Genomic DNA, 21,362 nt, shown 5'->3' on the forward strand with positions numbered 1-21,362 from the left:
CCTCGTAGTCTCAGTCAATAACCCCTAATCACACACAGCCGGGGCCAAGCATGAAACCCGCTGTGTCTTCCCGGCAAAAAAAAATGCCAATTAGTAGTTATAAAAATTATTGTTATTATGAGCAGTATCCTTATTGATAATAAATTAAATACTGGCTAGAAATTCAAAAGTCTGTCTTCAGGATGTGATTCCTTCCACTTTTCTTCAACACTGGTTATAGCTGGCTTCGGTTCCCCATGGCCCACAGGGGACAGCTCCTCATCCTGCACCGGAGGCCCTCCAGACATCGTCAGAACCTATGTTCCAACCACTCACTCGTCCAACAGTTTGTGGGCACCTGTTCTGCCCCCCGTTCTGGTGGGATGGGCCATAATTTGACTTTTCCAACCCTTTCTCCCTCCAATTCCCCAACAGAAACCTTGGCCACATGGCCCAGCAGGCCACTCAGTGCCCTTCAAATTCACAGCTCTGTTTGTACCTCTTCCAGGGAGTCCTCCCTGATGGCTCCAGGTGTCCTGGGGATGCGTGTGTTCTCTCTGGTGGCCAACTGTACATGTCTGCTTGTGTCCTCTTCACCCACATTGTGTCCCCTTACTACGTTTATGTTTTACCTGCTCACCTACACAGGGACCACAGCCCACGCCGAAGACAGCACCCCACAGTAGCTGGTGTTGACCAAACACTCACCGACTGGCTTTCCTGCAAACGTATCCAGGCTTACTCAGCGGCAGCTGGGACAGGAAAAGACAGACTCCTCAGGGCTGGGTGCTGGGAGAGGCACGAGGGCATCCCACTCAAGACCTGTAGCTGAGCCCCTCAGTAACTGGCCCACGTTCCCCACCAAGACTGCCTGCCATGGCCGTCTGCCTTCGGCATCTCCTACGTCAACACTGTGAATGCTGCAGAGAAGCGGAATGTCTGAATCCACAGAAGGCTATTCCGGGTCTTGAGGGGAGGGGATACAGCCCCAAGGTGCTGTAGCAGCAGTCCAGACAAAAAGACTTCCAGCGGAGCTTCTCTGACGATCCTGCAGGATCTGTACTTTTACCACCGAAACTTGCTCCTTCCCCAGCCTCCCCTACTTGCAGTTACGAGCGCTACCATGGACCCAAACGTGCAAGCGTGTACCAGTGTTCTCTCTCCACCAGCAGCTCATCGGATGCCTTGTCAGTGCCACCTCCAAAACTGAGTGAGACCCACCTTCCCCTGCTCCCGGCAGGTCCAAGCCACCATTATCCCTCAGCTACACCCACACGGTCCCCCAGCTTCCTCTGCTCTTGCCCCCAGGAGAACCCATTCTGCGCACCATAGCCAAAGCTGTCTTTCATGTATGAAAGCAAATAGGATTGCTCCTGCTTCAAACCAACGGCTTCAACTGCTGGAAGAAAACCCAAACACCTTCCTGGAACCGGAAAGTCTCACCCCACCTGTCCTGTGCACACAGGGCTCTGGTCACAACATTCTTTCTGTTCCTTCAATGAACCCCAGGGCCTTGGCATCTGCTGTTCCTTCTGCTCAGAATGGGCTTTCCCCAGGTGTTCATGGCTAGCTCCTCCTCATCCTTCAAGATTCAGCTAGAAAGGCACCTTCTCGGGGCGCCTGGGTGGCTCAGTCGGTTAAGCGGCTGCCTTCGGCTCAGGTCATGATCCTGGGGTCCTGGGATCGAGCCCCACGTCCGGCTCCCTGCTCAGTGGGGAGCCTGCTTCTCCCTCTCCCTCTGCCTGCCGCTCTGCCTACTTGTGCTCTCTATCTCTCTGTCAAATAAATAAATAAAAATCTAAAAAAAAAAAAAAGAAAGGCACCTTCTCCCCGAGCCTAAGAAAACAAAGCAGCTGCCCCTCTCCTGCTTCCTCCCTCTGCCCTGCACTGTGGTCTCTCCCTAACTTATTGCCTTTTTTTCCCTTTATACCCCTTATCACACTCTGAAATTACTTACGCATTTATTCATTATTAAATCCTCACTCAAATAAAAATTCCGTGTAGGACAAGAATCTTTTCTGTCTCATTTGCCACTATATTTTCAGCATCGGTGGCAGTGCCCAGCACATAGCAACCATTCAAAACACATCAGTTGAAGGGGAGCAAAACTCCCCCCTCCTTAGGCATGGGATGCTCATAGTGACTGCTTTCAGTGTGTACAGTATGGAAAGATGGCGGGGAGAGCAACTTCATAGTGGAGAAATCAGACAGACACCTCCTCAGCCAGGTGGTCAAGATCAGTATCAACAGTGATGAGCCAGGTTGAAGTATGTGCCCTTGATAAGACAGGATGAAAAGGGCATTTTGTTTATCTCTGGTCTTCCTCCTTTGAATGCATAACATCCAATAATAAGAAAAACCCCCAAACAAGTCCCAATTGAGGGACACATATCTGGTTAATACTCAATGTCAAGGTCATCAAAAACAAGGGAAGTCTGAGAAATTGTCACAGCCGAGAGAAGTCAAAGGCAAGATGCCAGTAAACAATATGGTATCCTGGATGTCATCCTGGAACACAACACGGACCTTAGGCGAACACTGAGGAAATCTGAATGAAGTACGGACTTCAGTTCATAATAAAGCATCAGTATTGGTGCACTCATCATGAGAAATGTACCATATTTTTTTTTTGAGAAATGTACCATATGAATGTTAGATCTCAATAATAGGGCAAACTGGGTACTATCTTCTCAATAATTCTGCAAATCCAAAATTGCTCTAAAATTTAAAAATTTTATTAAAAAAAAAAACGCATGTTAGGTGACTGTAAGTAAGATATTTTCATGGAAAGATATCCCATGTCTTTTTGTAAGAATTCACTGAGCCCAGACTCCAGCAATGACGTCAGAAAAGAGAGGAATTCCGGAAGTCTGTTAAGCGGTCTGGGGCTACTCTGTGTGCCGAGTTGCTTTGTCAACCGCCTACCCTGAGACGTCCGTGAAGGCAGATGTCAGCCCTCCCCTCGCTGAACTTCCAGGGTTTCAAAATGAGGAAAGTTGGGGTCAATGAAAAAAATAACAAATCCTGCCCTCTCTGAGGATGAATCCCATTTTTCCACTGCTCTTAAGTCAATCCAGCCGCAACCACAGCTCCAGCTTAGCAGCGAGCTCCTACCCTATTTGGGGGTTCAAGCGCCACCCACGGTGAGGCTGGTCCAACGCAACACTCTCTCCCAAAGGGTCAAATGGTATGGTACAGACTACAAATGGCACCGATGTCAGAGAGGATGAAGTGTGGGAGCTGGGGCAATCAAGGAAGCCTTCCTGCAGGAAGGGCCAGGCTAGATCTGGAAGAAGAAACAGGGTTTAGAGAGACAGGACGAAGGAGAGAGGGCACACTGGGCCGAGGTCATAGCATAAGCACAGCCAGGGTGTCCAGGTCTACCTTCAGGGAGCGGTCTGATGAGGGCTTTGGCATCCCTTAGGAGACCCATGGAAAAGGAAGTTGGTAAGCTGAGCCCAGCTGGACCAGAAAAAAACTTTGAAATCCTCCCAGACTTTGAAGGCTGGGAATCAACACCTCCTCCTTCCTGAACTGCCTAGGCTACAGTACGCCCTCCCCCCGGCGGCCCTCCCCTAGCTCTCCCGCTTGGCTTCCTTCTTCCTTTTCACGGGCTGTTTGCATTCCTGTCCCATCTCTCCCACCTACCTGTAAGCCTCCCGGGGCAAGGTCCTTTTCCACCTGCTCTAGAGGGTCCTGCACATAGTAACAGCTCAAAGAAACATCTGGTGAATGACTAAAAGGAAGAGAGCTTTAATGATGGGTTACAATCTAAGACACCAGGACACTACCCCTCCCACAACGGGGAGGCCTGCCAGGTCTGCAGAAAGTCCACACTAGATAGAACCCATGATGCTTCCTCCACCATCTCACCAGCTCCTCTCCCCCACCCCCGCCCAGCTTTGCTTTCCTTCAGCACTCACCCCGCCCCTGAACCCCGACCCTGTTTCTTGTCGGTCAGTCTCAGTCATTTCACAAACATCAGCTAGCTGACCACTTACCATGTGCCAGGAATGTTCTAGGTGCTAAGGATACAAGTCATACAGACAGAGATTTCCACTCTCACGGGGTTGACATTCCAATGCTCGGGTGAAGGGCAAAAAAGAAATAAGTAAGTAAAATATACGGAATGCCAATTGGTGACAGGTGCCTTTGGAAGAAAAAGGCAGGGAAGGACAGGGAGTTCGAGGGAGTGATTTGAAATTTTGAATAAGGTGGTCATGGGGAGACCTCATTTGAGCAAAGGCCTGAGGGAGGTGGAGGCAGGGATTTTTTCTTTCTGTGTTCACTGACCCATGCCTCGCACCTAGAGTAGTACCTGGCGTGCAGCGGGTGGGGAAGAATGAGTGAGGGAATGAGGGTGTGGCGAAAGTTAATTTTTTAATTGAACTTCGTATTTTTATTTTGAGATAATTATAGACTCACATGCAGTTGTCAGAAAGAATACCCTTCACCCAATTTCCCCCCATGGTGACATCTTATGTGACCATAGTACGATATCAAAACCAGGAAAGTGATATGGAGACAATGCACCGATGTGAGTCAGATTTCCCCAGTTTGACACGTACGCGTTGTGTATGTGTGCGTGGCATATTTAGTTCCATGCAATTTTAAGGATTAATCCATTTTTTTAAAAGATTTTATTTATTTGACAGAGAGAGACACAGCGAAAGAGGGAACACAAGAAGGGGGAGTGGGAGAGGGAGAAGCAGCCTTCCCGCTGAGCAGGGAGCCCGATGCGGGGCTCGATCCCAGGACCCTGGGATCATGACCTGAGGTGAAGGCAGACGCCTAACGACTGAGCCACCCAGGCACCCCTGGATTAATCCATTTTTAATGCCCAATGAGGAGGTCACTTGGAAGCGTCCAGAATTGAAGGAAAAGTGGGGTGAAGTATTCACCGTCACTGAGAAGGCTGGGGATCCTCACATATGTGAGCTCCATTCAATCCTCGTGGCCATCCTAAGAAGGCAGGTATTCTTATCCCCATTTTACATACATGAAAACTGAAGGGCTCAGAGAAAGTACTTATTGGAAGCCATACAGTTGAGAAGCAGAGACCAGAACCCCAAGCTCATGACTGTCTGGTCCCTTCCCTGGGCTCTTTCCTAAACACAAGAAGGGCATGGATAGAAAAGCAGAGGAAGCAGGGACCCAGCCGAAGGCCAAGCTCCAGCAGACACTGGAAGAGAGGAAATGAGGGAGGGGTTGACGAAGAGGTCTCTGGGATTCTAAGTTAGAGAGAACAGAAGTCTCACTCATGAAAAGAGGACTGGAGAGCTAGAGGGTCCTAATGAGGAGTGAAGGGGGATGTCCTGGCTCAGCGTGGATCTGCTATGTGGTCTTGGGCAGGTCGATTTGTATCTCCGGGCTCATGTCCCTCACTGGTACAGGAGTGAGAATGGCTACCCATCCCATTTGCTCTAAGACCAAAGAGAGATGAAAAGGTGGCCCTTTGCAAAGCCAAAGTGCTAGACCAACTGCCAAAACCAGAAAGAAGAACTCAACCCAACGGCCCAGACTGCCTGTGGTCTCCCAACGAGAATGACTGGCTCGCTTTCCCAAAGATAAAAATGCCGAATTTAGGTCAGCACACACAGAGAATCTCACTTTGTTTATAAGAGACAGAGAGTGTGTGTTCCTATTAAATGCCTTCAAATCTCAGCGATGATGAGAGACCCAAGGCTGTTTACCACTTTGGATATTTACTTTTCTCATATACAAATCAGCTCGGGGGCCGTCAGAGCTGACGGCACCTCACACGGCAGGCCTCCGACACCCCCGCTCTTCCCCAGTGCCCACACATGGTTTGAATTTATTGGTTTTAGCAGCTTTCATTTACATCGTGTGAGGATCACGGAATGACCGGCAAACAGAAGCTCCGTTCTGTACCCTGGAAAAAAACACGGAAGTGTGAGGAAGGGGTGGGGGGCTGGGAAGATCGCTCCGACCCCAGGAGAAGCGGCTCCCACCCACGGGGTGGCCCAGTGGAAGCCTCGAGGGCCCCCCGTGGGCTTGAGGGCTCAGCGGGAAACCACAGTGCCACCAGAGATGGCCGGAACACGAGGGCGAGAAGGCGTTCAGGAGCCATGGCCACTTGGAGCCATAAGGCCTGGGAACCACACGGGGAAATGCAGGCCACTGCCTAGATGTTTAACCTCCTGGAGCCAAACATCTGGAAATCTGGGAACAATGTGGGGTGCGGTTAGGGACTTTCTGTTTTCCACCCGGATCCTCAGGCGATGATGTGTAGATAGAGCCGGGGATTTTATAGCTCCACACAGCATCCCTACGTGCCTACCTGGGGCCCAGCCCTCCACAAACCCGGATTCATTAGAGGAGGCTCCTGCCCTCAAAGAACTTCAGTCTATATAAACACATAAAAGACAATAAAATAAAAAATGCCCTTTCCCAGTGAGGTCAGAGCCAGTTTAGAAAGTGGCTTTGCAGCAGCAGGGGTGCGGTTTATGGTCTACCAAGCACGCTCACACCCGCTAAGGGCTGTCTGTGAGGGGAGGGAGCTGCCCGGGTCACGCTGCTGGACTCCTAACCCAGTGCTCTCACTATTTAAGAACCATTTATAGACCACAGTTCCCTCTGACCCCCACTTCTGCTTGGGGAGCTTTCAGGAACCACCTGCTTCGCGCCACCCCCACTTTCAACAGGAGGAATCCCTCAAGTCAGCCATCAAAAGGGTCACATGAAACATGGGGCCCTGTTGTCTTACAGTGACCACTTTAGAAATGGGGGTCAGGGACTCAGACTCCCCCACAAAAGACCCTGTGATATATAACTACAGCTGGTCTCATTCAGCTGCCAGATACTTTTAGGATCTAGTTCTGAGAGAAAACACCAAGCGCCTTCCAGTTCCAGAAGCTGAGAGTCTTGCTCCAGCCCAGTAGTGAGAACATCCTGGATCTGAGGAAAGAGAAGACCCTCCTGCAGCCGCTCCTTCCTCAAGCCAAGGGGCTTGAGAATTTCCAGACAGGCCTGGGTGAGATGCTCCAGTCTGATGAATGAATGAATTGCAAAGTATGGGAGTGGGGGACAGTGGCCCCCCCAACACAACCTGGACCAAGCCCAGACTTCTTAACTGGTTGGTGAAGCCTCCACAATGTGGCCCATGAGCCTTGCTGGCCAATTCCCTAGTCTCCCAAGCCCCTGCAAACATTCTCCACATGTCAGTTGGGATCAATATCACCAGCAGCGCCTGCCCCATATATGCTGTTTGTCCTGAGCCCGGGAATACCATCTGTCCTTCAATACTGAGCTCAGGTGGCATTATACTAAAGCCAAGCCAGGTACTGATTAGGAGGGGGTCATCTACCATCTACAAATAGAACATCTTCACCAGCAAAGACAGTTCCTGGACAGCAAGGATGCAGTCCCCTGCACCTTAGTAGCATCTGTAGGGCTTCCAGAACACCTGAGCCCTGGCAAAGGCCCAGCCACCACGGGGGTGGAGGCTCAGGGTCAGTGCTCAACAACAACATACAGGTAGGAACTGATATTCTGTCCAGCTCCTGTGGCACATTGAATGGGGACTCCACGGGGCTGGGGGCTGGCCGTGGCCCTCTGTCCCATTTCCTGCTCCCGCACCCACACTGGAGAGCTGTGCAGGCCAGCATCCCCCACACTGGTGAGGTTACAAACGCAGACCTTCCACTTCTGTTGGGCCCGCAGCCTGCTCTGCCATCCCCTCACCGGCCAAGGCCAGCTTCTGCCCTTGGTTCTCAGCAGAGCCTCACTCCTCCCCCAGGTCCTGGCCAAAGGACCTGCTCCCCCTCTTCTCAGAGCTGCAGCCTTCCTCAGGAGGGAACCTCAGAAGTCTCAACTCCCTGCCCTCCCAACCTTTTATACCCGTGGTCTGGAAGAGGCACAGCCCCCACCCCCACTCTCAGACTCCAGTTCCTTTTCAGCAGACGCAGAAAAGTTAGAAGTACAGGCTCTGCTGCCAGACTTCTGCTTTAAATTCTAGATCCTCCGTCCACTGGCTGTGTCACCCCGGTAAATGAATTAAGCCATCTGTGTCTCAGTCTTCTCCCCTACAAAATGGGGCTGAGAAACAGCAGCTGCCTGGGGGACGGTTGTGAGGGTGAGATGGGGCAGTGCAGGTGAAGGAAGGCGTCAGGCCCATCCCTGGCACCTGTCTCCTCCTGTCTCCTCAACCGCGACTTCCCCTCCAGCTCCAGAGTCATCACTGAACCCCAGAGCCTCGACCGGAGCCTGACACAGCGTTGCTCCCAGGAGTGCTTGTCCAACAAACAAATGAAGGCATGGTGAATGGACGAACAGTTTCATGATAACTAAACCTATTGGCTACGCATTGACAGGGTAAGGTATCCCTTGCTACTTGAAAACTCACTTTACGCCACTTCTCTTTTATGGGAGACCTACATTAGTACCTGTTTCCACTAACAGAAAGAAATCTGAAGAGGATTTCTTTATGAAAAGGGACAAGAAGTGAAAATAGCATGCTGTATTTGTTTTGCAGCGAGCGAGCCATCAGAGAAGGGCAGTGAGCACTCAGAGCAGCCAGCGGAGGGGCCCCAGCCCGCTCCTTCCCTGGAACCACACTCACATCTTGGCACCAAGCCACCACAGCTTCGGACCGTGCCTGTGAGCATCTGTGCTTGATCTCGGGTGATTCTGTGCACCCATTAGCAAGATGTGTCCTAAGGTATCAGAAAAGCTTGAGAGCTTATTTTCTGGGTCTGGGAGTACTCACAAGTTTTTCCATATAAATTAACGATGATTGCTTCTTTGCTTTACGCGATAGGAACTCTCCACTGCTGGATCGCAGGAGAAACCTGTATTCTCTCTGGGACAAAGAGAAGAGGAAAAACACCTGCACACCAAGTACTACTGAGAGCACAGAGCACTTGGGGGCTAATAAAGTCCTTCCCAGATTTTATCGCTTGATTCTCCCCACAACTCGGAGTTGTTGCTATTAACATTCAACTGATCTTTGCAGCGGAGGGAAAGGACCCTTAGATAGGGGCTCTTCCCAGGTCATGATCAAACCCATGATGGAGCTGGGCCCATTTTTCAATCCCTCCTTTTGATGTGTCCTCACTCCAGGGAGCAGTGGGAGATCACAGGGAAGCCAAACCAGAAAGGATACAGTCAGACATTAAACACCACAGATGGTCAGCAAAAAATGATCACGCTCTGGGTGGTCGGGCCACACGGTTCCAATCAGGTCAGCCAAGCACACCCATCCCTGCTCTGGATAACGCTCAGTGGCTCAGGGCATGAGAGCCTAAGGGATCAAGGCCCACCTTCCCTGTGGGCTGGGTTTCACCTCAAGACAGTGTGAACACGAGCCAATCACAATAATTAAAAGGACCACGACTTCAACCAGCACAGTTAACATTCAACACCTCATACTGCGTGCCAGGCGCTCGGCGAGGTGGTTTATAGGCATTACCTCATTTACTCTTCACAACACACCAGGGGGGATATACTACGTGAACCCCGTTTTTTCAGATGTGAAAACATACCCCAGCCGTCCAGCCAAAGTGGTGGGGTGGGAATTCCAACTCCAGTACAGTCTCTCTCTTAATGTACCAGAAGATCTAAGTACAAATCCTGGCTCCACCATTTTGCACAAAGTACTTAGCCTCAATTTCCTCAAAATGGTGAAAATAATACCTGCCTTTCAGGACTGTTTTAGGAATTTACTGTGATACACTGGAAGCCCAGCACATAACAGGCACTAAATAACAATGGCTCTCTTGGGAGTTGGATAGGAAAAGGAAGAATCAAGTTAACAGAGAGAGGGGTAGAAACACTTTTCTCTGCATGCCCTCTGCATGTTCCCACCTGGCACTTCCCCGCATGGCTTTTTGCCACCCCCACCTCCAGGCCCCGATCCTCTTCAACCTGCAAGATCTCCACCAAGAATCCTGCATTCGTTTCTCACCACCCTCCCGGCAAAACTACACTGATGGGAGCAGAATAATATAAAACCACCTGCAAGACTACCGGTAGGCCTAGGCATGCGGGTTATGCCGTGCTGGGTCAACTAAACATCCCAGTCAAGGTCAAGCACAATGACCAAGTATTATTACCACTGAGGTCCGGCAGTGTCTCAGTTTACCGTTCCCATGACCAAGCCACAGCTCCACAAGACGCACGGCAGCCCCACTAGCGGGTCTGGTGCTCGAAAATGTCTCATAATCCAGTGGATGCTTCCAGCCACCCAGCTGGAGACGCAGGGGGAGGGGAGTGCTGGGAGTTCGAAAACGGAAGGAGAGGCAGGAAACTGAAGCAGGCCCCTCGTAGGTGTCCTCGTGGGGGCGGGGAGGAAAAGCGGCAATGCGGGTCAAAGACTGGAAACTGCAAAGCGGGATGCAAATGACTGGAATTACCTCTGCCAATTACGCTTTTGTCTCCTCTCAAACTCAAGGCTGAGCAGTTCAAGAAATGGAAACCCTGTGAACCAAGGCTAAAGGCTGAGCCAGAGAGATTTCCAAAAGGCTTTCTCCCGTCCGCATCTTCCTTTTCAAAAAGGGCTTTAAAATGGGACCGAGACTTGAATGACGAATGGCTTAGAAGGCGCATTAAGTCCCCAGGAGATGATACTGGCCAGGAAACTTTAAATAACCTTAATAGGGAGGAAGCAGATAAGTCCTTTAAACAGAAGAAGCAGAAAGAAAAAAGGCCTCGCCTTTTATCTTTGCCCTGAGGCTTCCCCAGCAGGGCTGGCCCCTGGTGGGCGCGACTCGCCCCGAAGTGCGGCTGGTGCCACCCGGTGCGGTGGCCGGTGGCCGGGCAGGCCGAGGGACCCGCGGGGTGGCGCCGGACCCACCCGCCGCGACCCTGCCCGCTCGCAACTTTTGAGTGAGCCGGTCCCGAGAGCTGGCCGCATGGCCCGGGCAAAGCAGACCCAGGTCACGGACCGCTTGGCTCCATCCTGCGCTCGGCCCCCAGGGGCGGCGGGCTGCGGTTGCGGTCGCGGAGGGCAGGCCCCCCGCAGGCAGTTTCATTCGGCCTCTTCTGGCCGCAGCCCACGCAGAAGGGCCAAGCTGCACTACAGCGGGTCCCAGATGCATCGCCAGCCCGGGCCTCTGGTGTAGGCACCGCCAGTCTCCCGGGCCTAGCACCCCGCAGCCCTGGCCTGCTAACTTTTTTTATTCCTTAAGATCTCGACTTCACCTAGGCTTCCTCCGGGAAGCCTTCCCAGATCTTCCCAGGACTGAGAAGTGTGCGCCTTCTGTGCTCCCCCAACACCTCCTCCCCACTCGAAAAGGAAGCAGCCCTGGGAAAAAGCATCATCGTTCTTGCTCACATTTCGGTCTCCAGCACTTATCCCAATGTCTGGCACAAAGTGGGAGCTGAAAAGCATTTCTCAGGCTAATTTAGAACTCCCATAGTAAGTACGAGCTAGGGTTTCCTGAGTGCGAGTTTTGTGTCCAGCGCTGTAGTACAGTGCTTTACACCAGTCAAGAAATCCTCCCAGCGGCTGGATGAAGTTGACCGAGGAGAAGACTGAGGCACGAGAAAGGTCACGTAACTAGTCCAGGGTTACTGATACTCCCAAGAAGTGCAGTGATCCTGGACACTGAAGGAGCCCTGGGCTGTTCCGAGCCAATGCCTGGAGGCTTTGCAGTGATGGGGCTTCCTGAGCCGAGTCTGTGCCACTGCTGTGTAAATAAAGACTAAGTCTTATTTCTTTTTTTTAAATGTTTTTTTAATTAATTTATTTATTCATGAGAGTCAGGCAGAGAGAGAGGCAGAGGCAGAGGGAGAAGCAGGCTCCCCGCCTAGCAGGGAGCCTGATGCGGGGCTCAATCCCAGGACCCTGGGATCATGACCTGAGCCGAAGGCAGACGCTTAACCATCTGAGCCACCCAGGCGCCCTAAATTTTATTTTTATTTATTAGAGAGAGAGAGAGAGCATGAGCAGGGGGAGGGGCAGAGGGAGAAGTAGACTCCCCCCTGAGCAGGGAGCCCGATGCGGGGCTCGATCCCAGGACCCTGGGATTATGACCTGAGCCGAAGGCAGACGCTTAACCATCTGAGCCACCCAGGTGCCCCGACTAAGTCTTATTTCTAAAGGAAGAATCAGACCAGGATGTTCCTCTGAATGAGGGAGGCAGGGAGGAATTTTTATACAAAAGATTTAAGAGCAAATGAGAAGTAAATTTTAACACTTCCCCCTGCTCTTCCTGACCCGATGGGAAGAAAAGAGTGAACCCCAAGAATAAAAGGTGACAAACAAGGTCTCAGCACTCAGGGCAGGGGCGTATTTGCTGATCTGCAAGCTGGCAGGTTCCCCCACCTTGCTGAGTCAGGGAAGGGACAGACTCCAGCGGCAGGCGCCACTGCACACGCTGCACCTGTCCTGTGGTCCCAGGCTGTCACCCAGAGATGGCGCAGGGCTCTTTTCAGGGTACTCAGGCATTCAGGGGGGCTCCGGGTGCAACTCACCCACTGATATAGACCAAATGTGTCTCCCTCACCCCAATTCATATGTTGAAGCCCTAACCGCCACAGTGATGGTATTTGGAGATGGAGATTTTCTGAGATAATTCGGTTTGGAAGAGGTCGTGAAGGTGGGGTCCTCGTGATGGGCTTAGTGCCTTTATAAGAAGAGACATCAGAATGCTAGCTCTTTCCCACTTTGAACTCATCTCTCTCTCTCCCTCTCTCTTGCTCTCTCCAACTCTCCCACCCCATTCTCAGACTTCCAGCCTCCAGAACTGTTGGAAAGTAAATTTCTGTTGTTTGAGCCGCTCAGTCTATGGGATTTTGTTATTCCGGCAGTCAGCTGACTAAGACACCCATCGATCCTTTTAAGATGCGATGCTATTTTGCAATATATACAAATGTTGAATCACTACGTTGTATACCAGAATGTTATGTTAATTATACCTCAATTAAAAAAATACATAAATAAATAAATGAAAAAGACCCACAGTGCTAAAAGCCAATTACATCATTGCACCTAAACACAAACTGCTGAGTTGGGATCAGGTGGCATCTGCCCATAGGTTATCTGATGACCATGGATAAAAGTCTGGCTATAAAGGAGCATTGGAAGAGTCCAGGCTTTTAAAGTGACTGCCCTTAGGAATCCTTACCACTTTAGGAGTCAGAGCTAGCCGAACAATAAAACTGGGAAAGGCTCTCAGGTAGAGGGAAGAGCAGAAACGCGTGCATGGAGGTGTGACCAAGGATTGTGTGTGAGGGAGGGAGAGAGCAAGAACTAGAAGAGGTCAGCATCACAGGGCCCCCAAACCAAAGTAGCCAGGAAGGGACAAAATTAAACATTTTAAAATGAAAATAAAGGGTGGTGAGCCTGGAGAGGCTCAAGTGCGCTCTGGGCAGTAAAGAGGAGGGAAAAAGAGGCCTTTGTTTGCAAGTAACAGTTGAGGAAGAGAAAACAAAGTGTTCCAGGATGGAGAGAGAGAAATCCAATAGGGTCCACGGATTTCACAAAGTCCTGACCAAATGGGCCAGCAATGGGACTGAACTCGTCTGCTGTCTCAGGTAGCAAGTCTGAGGGCTTTCTGTGAATACAGAGGCCAAGAGGCAGCCCCTTCTTAGCATCCAGAGCTGCCAACACCCCAACCACAGAATACACCACAAAGCCCCAACTTTAAAACTGGAGCACATTCTGTCTAATTTTGTAATCAATTGTGAGCATAGCCGGGGCTAGGTTTTGAATCAGGGTCTATTAGGAAAGAAAAAACTGTCTCGGTAATATTTATAATATAAGGTAAAATATGTAAGTGTTGAGAGAATATCATAAAAAAAATTCCACAGAGGGAAAGAACATACGTGGCTGGGTCATCAGGGAAAGCTTTGGACTGAGTCTTCCCAAGCAGATTATTTTAGGAGCATTCTGGGAAGACTTCCTGGAGGAGGCTCAGCTTTGACCGGAGCCTTGGAAATCTCATAGGATTCAGAATTAGAAGAGAAAGGGAGGAAATTCCTGGAGAGGGAGGGGGCTCAGCAAAGCAACAGCATTTCCAAGCTTGGGGCAACAGTTTGGTGTTCCAGGGGATATACTGCACAGATTTAAAAGCCTGTGATCTTGGAGGATCTGCTCGGCGAGACGGCTTGGCAGCCGCTGAGCAAAACTGAAGGCTGGGCCACCAGCTGCCTGCGGATTAAGTAGGCGGACAGAGAGCCAGTGATGAGGGATAAAAGGGAGTGAAGTGGATACTACTTAGAAGCAAACTCGAGGGGGGAAGAACGTCGGCAGCCCACCTGGCAAGCCATGCTGTCCTCGCATTCTTCAGCTTCCTCCCCTGGAAAGCTGCATTACCAGGCGACCTCTTCCTGGCTTTGAGATGTCCAAAAGGGAACTATTAACAAAGGCACACTCCCATTTTTATCTCCATCACAGAGTGCTTCCCCGCTCAGGCTTTCTCTCTGTGGCCTGGATCTGGCTGGCAGGTTGTGGGAAGGAGATCAGTGTGTTTGCTGATGGGGCTTCTTGGAATTCTTGGGGACTGGTCCCTTCCAGCACTAAGATTTTAGAAGTCTGTGTCTATGAGCTGAAAATTCTTCAAAGCTCAGAGGGTAGGATTACATGATGTGAAGATTCTTCGAGTCAAAAAATGCCTCTGAGCCTAATGTTCTAAGATTTCACCATTCTTAGATTCCCTGAGCCGCCGGATCCCGGCATATGACTCAGAGAGTGTGTGCAAGTGTGGAAGACTTCACGCTGGGAGCTTCTGATTCTGAGACTAGAGTATTTCATGACATCTGGGTCACCTCTGGCTTTCTGGCCTCACTCTCCTTTGATGGTGGTACCTAAGCCATCCTGTGTGTCTGCTCCTGAGTTTGTTTTCCTCCTGCCATATGTTGGGAAAATATATTCCATGTTCAAGTGTGAGTTACCCAGGTCAGAGAGAGCGGACAGAGCCTGCCGAGCCAGCAGGGGCTCTTTGCAAACAGCTCTCTGTGCACACAAAGAATCTGGGACTACGCATGCCTAGGGGTCAATGCTAGGGGGTCCCCAGAGGGACTTCCCTACCATGCGACAGACATTGGCTGAACAGCTCCCAACCACAGGGCTCCAGTGGGAGACACAGCGGCTGGGGTGGGCTGCAGAAGCACAGGGTGGAGGCAAGCCCGGAGGGACCTTGTCTCTCAGTCTAGGATCTGGAGTCACACGGTGCAGACTAGGCCAGCTTGTTCTGATCCAACATTGACTGAGGGGCTCGCACTCCCTGGGGGACTCCTGGGGAGAAGAGGGCTCAGCATGGCCTGGGAGCCTTGCAGAGGTGTCTGTTCCCTTCACTCCGGGGAGGCCCTGAGTAGGGACCAGCGCTGCAGGCTCGAGGGACCAGAGTTGGTGCTGCTGTGGCTGCCATGGGGACTCGGGGAGGGTGGGAGGACTTGAGAACGGCCATTCCTGGAGGATGGGAAATGAGAGACAGGTTCTGAAAGATGGGCACATACAACAGGAAGAGAAAGGAAGAACAGAGTCTCCATTCGAGGTGTGGAGAACCAGGACACGGGAGAGACTAATGCACAGGTGCTCCATGCCTCAGTTGCTACGGCTGTAAAATGGGACTAATAATCCCCACTCTCCCCGGCTGGGCAGCAAACTCTCTGCAGCTAAACACTAGGCCATTCCCAGGTCTGCCCTCAGCATTGCACTGACCCGGCACAGGAAGGCGCTCTGGCTGAGTGAGTGAAGAAGCGAGTGAGGGAGAGGAGCCCCAGTGAAGGGGAGGCTCCAAGGCTGGGCAGGTGTCCAGGGGCTGTGCCACGGCAGGCTGGGCTCTCTGCTCCGCAGACTGGCAGCGGGAGGCAGCAGGATCACCCACTGGAACCAAAAGGCTTCCAGATAATTAGGTATCAGCAGTGGCCTGCCGAAGATTAGACTGTCAGAGCCGCCCAGGCTCAAAACCTCGGGGTGGCCCCAGGCCTTCAAGATAAGGGGACGAGAGATGAGCACCGGAGGAGTCAGAACTGGGCCAACCCTGGAAATTATCCAGCCAACAGTTGAGGGACAGAGGGAGCTACCGAGGCCCAGAGAGGGAAAGGACTAGCCCAAGGTCACAGGCAAAGTAGGAATGAGGTCAGGGCTAGAGCCTGCTTTGTATGTGACCTACCCACTTGATGATTTCAACATTTTGTGTCCCTGTAGGAATGCGCGGACCTATTCAAGGTCAAGGAGGAGGTTCTTCACTGTGGCTTATACGGTCTCCATTCATTCATTCCATAGTGTAGGATGGCAGAAGGGAAGCAGGGTTGGTCATATCATGGTTTCTGACCATTCATTCATTCATTCATTCATTCCCCAAATATTTGTTGAGCACCTAATAATATGTGCTGGCCCCAGGATATAAATACAGGCACTCTGACTATAGGGAAACTCTTCTTTATTCAACTGTGCTCGCTTAGCCAGTGTTAGGGGCACATCTTCACAATGGTCCCTTGGAAAGCTAAGGATTCCTTCCAAGGAAGCAACTCATGCCCAGAATGTCTTTGGGAACTCCTCTATTTTAGAATCACCTTCAGATGCAATTTATAAGCCAAGGGGAAAAATCAATTTTGGCACTTTTCAATGATCTCTATCATATTTTATTTCATTTTTTGGCAAAAAAATGATGATCTCCCCCAACTCCAACACTCACACACACACACACACGTCACCAGATAATGCCATTTGACTACTAAAAACAAAAATGAACTCATCTTTCAGATGCCTGAAAAGCTTGGGCTCTAGCATCAGACACACCTGAGCTGGAATCCTGAGCCCACCGGCCTTTGCTGTGTAAGCACAGCCCCCATTTATTGTCTGTAAAAAAGACATGATGATATGACTTATCACATCTCTGTGAGGATTAGAGGATGTACTTACGGGGTTTAATGCAGTGCCCTGTGTGGAGACAGAGCCCAATCAATGATGGTTTTGTGGTTTCTAACTTCCTAGTGAGGGGGCTGAAGAATTTTACGAACATTTTGGAAGCCCTTGGCCGCCGTGCCCGAGCGCTCAGGCTTTATACACATTGGGTGGGTAACGTGGGCGTGTCTGTTACAACACGGCAAAGTACAGAATGGCAGGGTCCTTGCTGTATCATGCCTGGAGAAGTACGGGGTTTGGAAGCATTCTCTTCCAGTGCGTCCACTGTTCCGGGCGGGGACGACTGAGGCCCCCTAGAGGGAGAAGGACATCTCCTGATCAGCCCCGCTAGTTAGTGGCAGCCGGTGCCAGTCTCGGGAGGCAGCCGACAGAGCCGATTGAAATCTGCAGGTCCCAAGACTGTCACAAGATCTGGACTCAAGGCTCAGGCATCCCCAGGTCCCCGAGGGCAGGGGCCGCCACCACCCCACTCCAGCATTGCTCTGTTCTACAAAGGATGGACAGTGGATATGGCTGATGGAGAAGGTGCCAACAGGACAGAGATGAGGCTTCCAGTGTGGCCTTCCTCTTCTGTCCTGGAGCCTCGCCCAAACTGTCTTCCAAGCACAGGGCCTACATCGAGGTAGTCATTTTACATGCTCTATCACCTCCCACAAGCAGTGTCTTCTCATAGCCTCACAAAACCTGCTCGATTGTGAAAGGCTGGTCACCACTGCCCCATTTTACAGATGGCAACATGAAGTTCTACATGAGTCATTGGCTTGAGAGCCAGAGCAGGGACTGAAACCTAGAAGCAAGTCTGCTATCTCTCAGCCACTATGTGAGCTAACACATCAGGGCCTTCACCATCCTCACTCCAGCCCCACAGCCAAACAAAATACTTTCTCTGTAAGTAGAAATGCTCCAAGAAGTAAAATGTTAAGCACTTGAGCCCTAAAGGGGAGAAAGAAACAGCAGAAAGGACTGAAGGAAGAATCACTGAAGAACATGAAATACGTGGTGGGCATGGGGCGGCAGGAAGCAGGAAGGCTTCATTTAGGGCCAGGTAGACTGGTCTCTGTTCCATTAGCCATGTGACCTTGGGCAAGTCATCTAGCCTTTCTGAGTGCTCACCTGAGAGAGCATCCAACAAAATGGAAAAGCATGCCTCCTTCGTGCAGGATGCCTGGCAGGTGGAATTGATTATAACTGTCCCATGGAATGTCAGGACTGGGAGGGGCTTGAATAATGACCTAATCCTGGCATCTCATCTCACAGACAGGAAAAACCAGGCCGAGAGAAGGGAACTGACTTGCCCAAGGTCACACTGCAAACCCATGTTGATGCTGGGTCCAGCACTCTCAGTTTATACTGAAATCAGAGACCAGAAACTTTTTCAGTGGTTCCTCCCACCCATGGAATCCTAAAATGTACACTTTCTTTCTCCACTTAGCAAGGAAAAATGTGGTATTTCTGCCCAGAAGAAAATATAAAAATTTGAGAAATACTAAAATTCAAACTAAAACCCCAGCTTTTAACAAAAAGGTTCTCTCTTTTAAGGTTTCTTTTTCCCGCCTTCCTCTCTCATTGTTTGCCCGCACCAAATATTTTGCAATAACAGTAATGCTGAGAGGAAAGAAAAAATAAAAATCTGATGCACTTAACAGATATTTCGGTACAATAATGCATCACAGATGTTCATATCAAACTATGCACGCGCGCATACAATTTTACGGAGAAGGCTGCTCATTTCTGACTTTGGGGTTGAGGACCCTAAACACCCCCATCTGCCCGAGCTCTGGAATCCCTCCCTTCCCAGTTAGCCCACAGCTGCCCACAGGGATGGAGGAGAGATTTCAGCACCTCGCCCCAAAATGATAACAGGACAAATTGGCGGGGTCGGACGCTCTGGCAGGTGGTGAAGGGTGTGCAGATTAGGGAACCAAGAGGAGTCCTGTTTTCTTTTGTTCCGGCCTTGCTTCCTGCAGCCCTCTTGAGGAGCTAGACCCGAGAACAATTTTAAGAGCGGGCCCAGGCTGGTGATGGGGTGGGCCCATTTTTGAAACCAGAGATTTGAGTCCGTTTGATCTTCAAACATGGGCTTTGGAGACTGTCAGCGGGCTCCTTGCTGGCCGATAAATGGCTCTCAGGAACTTTTCCTAAAACATAACTTCACACACTTTCCAGCAAATGTTTTCAACCTACCAAAGCCGTCATTTGGTTGAACAGCAGTGTTTCCTTCCAGACACCGAAGAAAGATAGTTTTGTTGTTTTAAGAGAGACAGATTAAAGCCAGGGGCTCTTTGACCAGAGGGTTTCTGTGCTCCCTCCAGCTCTCCTCGGATTCCTCTGTGGTTGGTACAAAGAGGGTGCAGACAGTGATGTCGGATGCCCCACCTCCCCGGCCTAAAAAAGATATCGAGGCCAGACGTGAGGTCTCTGAACAGAGAGGCCTCCCACAAACCTGCCTCCAAAATGAGATGGGCGGTGAGCACTGGGGAGCCCGACACAGATAATATCAGCTCCTGAGGCTGGCAAGGGAAAAGTCACTTCAGAGGGAGAAAGCCGGTATGTTCAGAGGATTCAGCGCCCGGGCCAGAGAATGCACAGGATTTTCCCCCGTGGAGAAGGAGTCAGGCGGAGTCAGAACCCTGCGGGGCGTGACTAACTGCCCCAATATTCCTGCCACCGGGGTCCTCTGGGTAAGGACTCCACAATTATGGGAGAGCCAGCAGGAGAACCGACAAACCCGCCTTTCATTTGGCCGGCAAATCAATCTGGCTTCTTACCTCCCCGGGGACGATATTGCATTTCCCCTGGAAAAACAAAGCCCAGAAGATCTCCAAAGGGGGATCGGTTTCTGCCGCTGTTTCCCTGGGGAAGAGTCTGCAACATCCTGGGAGCGGCAAGCAGGTCTGGTCCCAGTGGTAGAGCTTCTAGCCTGGCCAACTTATGAGGCTGTCTCCTGAACGAAGAAGCACGTCTCGGGGGCCGCACCTCACCCAGGGCATCAGCCCAAGCTGTTTTGGTGCCTCCTTGCAGGAGCCACCAGCCCTGCCGTGGAGCCCCCATCTCCAGATTGACAGCCTGTTCTCAAGGCACAGATGTGAACTCATTGTTCCCAGGGTCTCAGAGTTGAGTTTGGGGCCAGTGAGTTGCAAGTGACCTCTGCCCATGGAGATGGGGCTTTTAATGACATTTTGCTGGATCAGGCCTCGCGTAGCCAGAGACTTTAAACCTCCGAAGCCCTTCCCTGCTCCCTGCCCCCTCTCTTGAGGTCCAGAAATCAGAACTGTCAACCTTTAAGTGAACACACTGCTCTGAAATTATTAACCCCAAAACTATCCTTGTTGACTTTCTCCAGGCCTAGGGAGGCAGTCCGAGGGTCGCCTAGAGCCATGCAAGGCTGGGGCAATTCAGCAGTGCTTAGCCTTCAACAGCCAGCCAGAGCCACATCGACACCAGGTCCAGGGCACCTCCCCTGCCCCCAAAGCCGCAGGAACCACGACTCCCTCTATGCATCCTCTGTACATACACGCTGCTGCCCAGCTGGGCCCACATAGCAGCCTCGGGACAGCCTCCGGCTCGGGGAAGCTGGACACAAACTTGCAACTCACTCTTTTTGTTTTCCTCACTCTGATGCTCCCAGGAAAATTCTTTCCGCTCAGGCAAGCACAGCAAGTGGGGCGTGCCTATCCCCAACAGGTAGCACCACTGAGCTAGAAGCAAACACCCCAACTCTCACCCCGAATTCTAGCACATGCCAGTTTGCCCCCGAACCCACCACTAACGCAGCCAGAGAGCCGCCTCCCAGGCCGAAAGAGCCTCTCCCATTGGAAGACGGCCAGGGCGCCGGCTACAGAAGGAGGAAGGCAATCGGAAAGGAGGACAAAGGGGCTGCCTGGTTCAGCCAAGCGCCTACCTGGGAGAAGTTGAGCCCATTAAGTGGGTGGCACTGCTCCTCCACCCGCTCCACGGCCCCGGTGCTCTTCTTCATCTTCTCGGCCTGCTGGGCCAGGTAGAGATCCAGCACAGGCACGCCTCGGGAGCGCACGTCCGTCTCCGTCAGCGAGTTCACCATGAGCATCACCCACACGGGCCTCTTGCGCTCCCAGTTGCCCGCGATGGCATTAAACAGGTAGTCGGCGTAGAGCCCCTTGCCCCGCTGCGCGGGCGTCATCCACGAGGGCATCATCAGCTTCACGTAGTCCAGGTGGCGCTTCAGGCGCCAGTAGAGGTCCTGCGGCAGCACGTCCTGCAGGTTCTCGCCGTGCGGGAGAAGCTGGCAGCTGGCCAGCGCCGAGACGGTGTAGGGGTCTGTCAGGTCCAGCTCGAAGTAGACACGGGCGCTGGCCTGGAAGGCTGCCTTGGAGTTGTCCGGGATGAAGTCCCACACGCGGGTGTACGGCACGTGGATGGTGCCAAACAGGTAGGCCGGGGGCTCGCGCCGAATCGTCCACAGGAAGGAGTTTAGCTCCGTCTGCTGCAGGTGGAGAGAAGGCCGGCAGTGAGGCTGAAGGCAGCAGGGGAGACGGGCGCCCGTGTCTACTTCTTTTTTTTTTTTTTTTTT

At 51.6% G+C, this 21,362-nt stretch overlaps 1 protein-coding gene across 1 annotated transcript in view; it reads right to left on the reverse strand.

Moving 5' to 3' along the window:
* The window catches only part of TRABD2B (TraB domain containing 2B), a gene marked incomplete at its 5' end in the record, with an annotated part of 202,820 nt that extends 181,536 nt beyond the window's left edge, over nucleotides 1-21,284 (reverse strand). The window contains one exon of the mRNA XM_021684445.2: nucleotides 20,715-21,284. Within this exon, the coding sequence (XP_021540120.2) occupies nucleotides 20,715-21,284 (570 nt within the window). The remainder of the gene's footprint in view (nucleotides 1-20,714) is intronic.
* Between the last annotated feature and the right edge of the window lie 78 nt (nucleotides 21,285-21,362).

Source organism: Neomonachus schauinslandi, chromosome 4 (genome assembly GCF_002201575.2).
Source record: "Neomonachus schauinslandi chromosome 4, ASM220157v2, whole genome shotgun sequence".
NCBI lineage: Eukaryota > Metazoa > Chordata > Mammalia > Carnivora > Phocidae > Neomonachus > Neomonachus schauinslandi.